Below are 5,601 nucleotides of genomic sequence, written 5' to 3'. Positions count from 1 at the left end.
AGACTGCTGCTGGGGTGACAGGGGCCTCGCGGGCCAGAGGAAGCCGTGAGCCCCACCCCCACCCAGGTAAGCTCACGTGGGCTCACACACGTGTTCGCAGGCAATTTCGGAGTGTCCTTGGTCCCTCCTTGGCTTTGCCTGGGAGGAATGCCCGCCCCTTCCCCTCGGGTTCCGGCCCACCGGCTTCGCAGGCCTGCAGAGCTCCCACTCCTACCCTGGACTTTGTGCCGGAAATGTGCTTGTTTATCAGGGCCACTCGCCTGAGCAGCTGCCGGCTGCCACTTCCACCTTTTAGAGGCGACTGGACCCTCTCCCGATCCGACCCTGGGGTGGGGGTGGGGCCTGCACCGAGGCGGTTCTGGGCCCAAACCCGCGAGCTCCTTGCATGAGTTCTCCCAGCTGGAAGCGCCCGGTGCTGCCGGCCCTCCCCTCCCCCGCAGTCTAGGCCCCGCCCACCGCCGCCCCAGGTGGAGTCTAGCCGCGCTGCCGGCCCGCCCACCTGTCCAGGTTCTGCCGGCCCAGCCGGAAGCCACCTCCGCGGACTGTGCACAGTTCCTAAGGTGGGAGCAGAGGGAAAGACATTGGGGGGCCGGCGAGGGGGTCCCAGGCTCTACACAGATCCCCCACGGGCTCCTTGGAGCAGGAAATGTGTGTCTGTGTGTGCGTGTGTGGGGGGGAGTGTTTGTCCCTGGAGAAAAGTGTGACCTGAGGGGTGGGGTGACAGACCGTGTGGGGGTGGGTGGGGTGGGGGGAAGGGCAGGGGGGTGGACTGAGAGCTCAGGCCTTTTGGGGAGTACATTGTGCCCTTGGAAGGTTATCGCGTGCGTGTGTGTGTGTGTGTGTCCTTGAAAAGAATTCACAGGGGCAGTGCAAGGAGGAAAGGGATAGAATTTTAGAAACATCAGTTGATTCCATTCATTTCAGTGGGACAGATTTTCACTTAAATTTATTTATTGGAAAGGCAGAGAGAGACAGATTGTATTACAGAGTGGGCTCATCAGTTGTTTCACTCCCCAGTGCCTGCAACAGCCAAGTCTGGACCAGGCCAAAGCCAGGAGCCAGAAACTCCATCTGGGTCTCCCACGTGGGTGGCAGGGACCCAAGTACCTGAGCCATCATCTGCCCCCTCCTTGGGTGGGCATTGGCAGGAAGCTAGAATTGGGAGCATTCTGACATAGGGTGACAGTCCCAAACAGGCATTTTTTAAAAAAAGTTCCTCTATTTGAAAGGCAGAGTTACAGAGAGAGAGAGGGAGAGGGAGAGAGAGAGAGAGAAGGAAGAGAGAGAAATGCTGGTTCATTCCCCAAATGGCTGAAAATGGGAGCCCAGAACTCCATCCCAGTCTCCCATATGGTCGGTTGGGGCCCAAACCCTTGGGCCATCTCATGCTGCATCCCCAGGTGCATTAGCAGGGAGCTGGGCCGGAAGTGGAGCAGCCGTGCTGTATGAGGCTGGTGCTCATATAGGATGCAGGCATTGCAGGTGGCTGCTTAATCCGCTGTGCTGCAGCAATGCCAAATGCCCACCACCCAAACTCTCATTTTTTTGAGAACTTAGCGGGGAGGTGAGGTTCACAGGAGGCAGCCAGTGCATGCTTGCCAATGATGAATGACACTTGACCTCTCCATCCTATGCCTTCTCCTTCTGTGTGTCCACCCTCGCTCCCCACTCCCCCCATTCATCTCAAAGCCGGATTGGTTGTTGCCTGGGGCCAATTCAGGGGACCTTGGGACAGTCTCACAGGCACAGAGGTCTGATTAGGCCTTGAGGGTTCTGGACTCAAACCAGGTAGGGGGTGCAGTGTCTGGAGGGGGTGGGGGGTTTGGCCGTGGCCTGGCCTCATGCTCAATTGTTTCCTTGGGAATCTGCCTGCAGCCCGGCTGGGCAGGGCAGCTCTGGGAGAGATGGGTTAGAAACGCCAGTACCAGGGCCGGCGCCGTGGCTCAACAGGCTAATCCTCCGCCTTGCAGCACCGGCACACCGGGTTCTAGTCCTGGTTGAGGCGCTGGATTCTATCCCGGTTGCCCCTCTTCCAGGCCAGCTCTCTGCTATGGCCCGGGAAGGCAATGGAGGATGGCCCAAGTTCTTGGGCCCTGCACCCGCATGGGAGACCAGGAGAAGCACCTGGCTCCTGGCTTTGGATCAGCGCGGTGCGCCGGCCGCAGCGGCCATTGGAGCGTGAACCAGCGGCAAAAAGGAAGACCTTTCTCTCTGTCTCTCTCTCTCACTATCCACTCTGCCTGTCAAAAAAAAAAAAAAAAAAAAAGAAAGAAAGAAAGAAAGAAAGAGAACCGCCAGTACCAAATGCAGACAGTTGCACTCAGCAGGGGGCATTGGCCTTCTAGAGAAGTGTGCAGGGACAGCCGATGGGCTTGAGGACAGGCAGGGAGTAGCTGCATGAAGAATGTGGCTGAGTCTCCCTTAAACCAGGTGCTTCTCTCCTAGGCTCCACCCCAGGGACTCCTCTGAGTCAGGTGCTCCACCTGCAGATACTCCCCAACCGCAGCTGTCCCCCCTCCAGGTATTTCTCTCACCTTGATGCTCTTCTAGGTACTCCTTCCCTGCCCCCTGCCCCCTGCCCCCATTCAGGTGAGCCTCCTCCAGGTGGTCCTCCTCTAGGGACCCCCAGCCCTAGGTGATTCTCATCCAGAAAATTTCCTAATCCAGGGACTCCTCTTTGGACAGTCCCTGACGTGGCTGTCTCCCTCTGGGGGCAGATGGTGGGCCTCCTGAGGATACAGGGGAGTGGACGGGTCGGGCAGTGGTGGCTGTGGACTCAGGAGCAGAGGCCAGCCTGGGAGGCCTGCCCTAGGCGGGCACCTGCATCTCCGCCTATGTGTGAGGTCTCTGCTGCTGCTGGGTGACTCCAGGTGAGGCCCAGTGCTGCCCCTTGGGAGCCGAGCCTGCCTCTGCCCCTCCTCCCGCCCCCAGTTTGTGGGCAGCAAAGCTGCTGGGCAGTGGACTGTAGTATCAGAGACCTGGGTTTGAATCCTGGGACCTTGGTGGAGTCAGCTCACCTTCCTGGGCCTTGGAGCCCTCATCAATAAGGTGGGGTTTCGTAGCACACTACCTGGCCCCTGAATCATAGGCTTGCAAATTCTAGAATTTTTTTTTTGTTTAAGCAGCTTCTAGGGCTGGGCTGTCACAGTCCCTACTCAGCTTGTCGCCCCTCTGTGGACAGGGGGTAGGGTCACTGGGTCCTCTCTGGTCCCCAGCGTCTGTGTAGTGCTCTAGTTTGTGCCTGTGGCCAGTGTGACACTGGCACCCATGTCTTTTTTCCAGGACTTGTCCTCTGGGGGTGCCTGGCGTCTGGGGGCCTCCTTGGAGCCTGGGCTCTTTCTGGCAGAGGCAAAAGTATCATCAAGCCCTTCCATGAATGAGGCAAACCAGAGTGAGTGGCAGTGGAAGGTGGCTAAGGAGGGGCGGGTTCCCCTTAGGTGCTGGGATTGTGGGAGATTGCGTCCACCCTCCTGCGGGACCCACCCATAATACTGCCCCTTTCTCTGCAGCCCAAGTGGGGCCCTCGGAGTTCCCCACAGCATCAGCCACAGCCGCCGGACCAGGCTCTGGGGGCCGGGCATGGCCTGTGCTGGTAGGGGTTGTGCTGGGGGCCGTGGTCCTCTCTGTCCTTGTCGCAGTTGCTGCCAAATGCCACCTGTGCCGCCGCTACCGTGCCAGCTACCAGCACCGCCCGCTGCCCGGGACAAGAGGGGACCGCCGCCCGGAGGTGGGTGAGATCGAAGATGACGATGGCTTCATCGAGGACAATTACATTCAGCCGGGAGCCGGCGAGCTGGGGACAGAGGGCAACAGGGACCCCTTCTCCCTCTGAGCCCTGATCTTGGGTACTCCCCCTGCCCTCGGCGCCTGACAACGTAAGGACAGTTGGATACCACGGATACTACCACGCACGAGCCTCAAGCCTCGGGGACAGAGGTGTCCAGGGCTCAAAGGCAGATGGGGGGCACAGCAGCCCGCCCGCTCCTGACCCTAGCCACCGAAGCGGCAAAGGCTCTCTCCTTCGATGACTCCCCACAGTTCTCAGGACAAAGCCCAGCAAATGTTGGGTGGGGCCTCTCTGGCCTGCTTCACTCTCTGCTTAGCTCAGTCTTTGCCCTCTCCTGCCCTTCCCTGTAGCTTTGCCACGCACCTCTGTGCCCATTGTCCTCCTGTCCAGATGTTGTCCTGCTGTCCAGACCGCCCTTCTCTTATTGCTTCTCGGCCTTTTGGCTAAGATCAAGTGCAGACTGCCCTTCTCCCAAATCTTTGGCAGGTGCCGTGTGGCCCCTGACCTGCCTGCCTTGCAGATGTGCTCAGGTGATGCTGAGTGAGCAGGTGGAAGCCAGCGCCCAGTTTCCTCTTGAACTTTTTCCCATCAATGAAGTGGGTAATCTGGTTATGTTTTTCAGAGGGTTAATAAATCTGTTTTCATTTTGAATAGAAACAAAACATTCATTTGCATTTTTCCTGGACTGGAACTCATCAATCTAGCTGGAAAGTGGCTGCTCAGGCGTCCCCACCTGCAGGATGCCTTCCAGGAGCTCCTTGGTTTTATTTTATTACTTTATTTAAAGATTTATTTATTTGAAAGACAGAGTGACAGCGAGAAAGGGAAAGACACACATAGGGAGAGAAAAGTCTCCCATGCACCGGTTTCCTTCCCAAATGCCAATAGCAGCAGGTGCTGAGCTAGGCAGGAGGAGCCAAGAACTGTAGCCATAGTGGCAAGAACCCAAGCACTTGAGCCTTTTCCTGCTGCCATCCCAAGCACATTAGCAGGGAGCTGGATCAGAGAGCTGGGACTTGAACTGGCACTCCACTATGGGATGCCAGCAGCATGAGCAAGCGCTTAGCTCATTGTGCCATAGCGCTGGCCCTTTGCCCCCTGTATTTGAATCTTTTTTTTTTTAATTAATTTTTTTTTAATTTTTTTGACAGGCAGAGTGGACAGTGAGAGAGAGAGATAGGGAGAAAGGTCTTCCTTTGCCATTGGTTCACCCTCCAATGGCCGCCGCGGTAGGTGCGCTGCTGCCGGCGCACCGCGCTGATCCGATGGCAGGAGCCAGGTGCTTCTCCTGGTCTCCCGTGGGGTGCAGGGCCCAAGGACTTGGGCCATCCTCCACTGCACTCCCTGGCCACAGCAGAGAGCTGGCCTGGAAGAGGGGCAACCGGGACAGGATTGGACTAGAACCCGGTGTGCCGGCGCCGCAAGGCGGAGGATTGAATCTTTATTACAATTTGCACTTACCCTTTACTGTGGCTGTGCCCATAACCAGACTGTGAGCTCCCTGAGCCCTCAGCCTGTGCCATATTCTTCTATCTTCAGATTCTCATACGAGGTGAATGCTAAATAAATACGGTCGGCCCTCTGAATCCAGGAGTTTCACATCTATGGATTCAACTACTCATGAATCAAAAATTATGGGGGGATAGTTCCAGAAAGTCCCCAAAGACAAAACTTAATTTTGCTTCATGCAGAGTATGATGCCGAATCCATGCAAAGGAAGTAAAGTGCAGGCATTTTACTAGGTGATGTGGGACATCCACAGGTGATTTCAGGTGTAGGGGACATGTGCCATCCACCTGAAAATTCTTCATCCG

The 5,601-nt window shown here is 56.9% G+C and overlaps 1 protein-coding gene across 1 annotated transcript; it reads left to right on the top strand.

Moving 5' to 3' along the window:
- The first annotated feature begins 274 nt into the window (after positions 1-274).
- C5H1orf210 (chromosome 5 C1orf210 homolog) lies at positions 275-4,407 on the top strand. Its single transcript, XM_062193303.1, has 4 exons — positions 275-560; positions 2,446-2,521; positions 3,283-3,391; positions 3,510-4,407. Exons 3-4 carry the CDS (start codon positions 3,373-3,375, stop codon positions 3,830-3,832), a joined length of 342 nt encoding a protein of 113 aa, XP_062049287.1. The 5' UTR covers positions 275-560; positions 2,446-2,521; positions 3,283-3,372; the 3' UTR covers positions 3,833-4,407.
- The last annotated feature ends 1,194 nt before the right edge of the window (positions 4,408-5,601 follow it).

This window comes from Lepus europaeus, chromosome 5, assembly GCF_033115175.1.
Source record: "Lepus europaeus isolate LE1 chromosome 5, mLepTim1.pri, whole genome shotgun sequence".
In the NCBI taxonomy this organism is placed as follows: Eukaryota; Metazoa; Chordata; class Mammalia; order Lagomorpha; family Leporidae; genus Lepus; species Lepus europaeus.
This window is presented reverse-complemented; position numbering and strand designations above follow the sequence as displayed.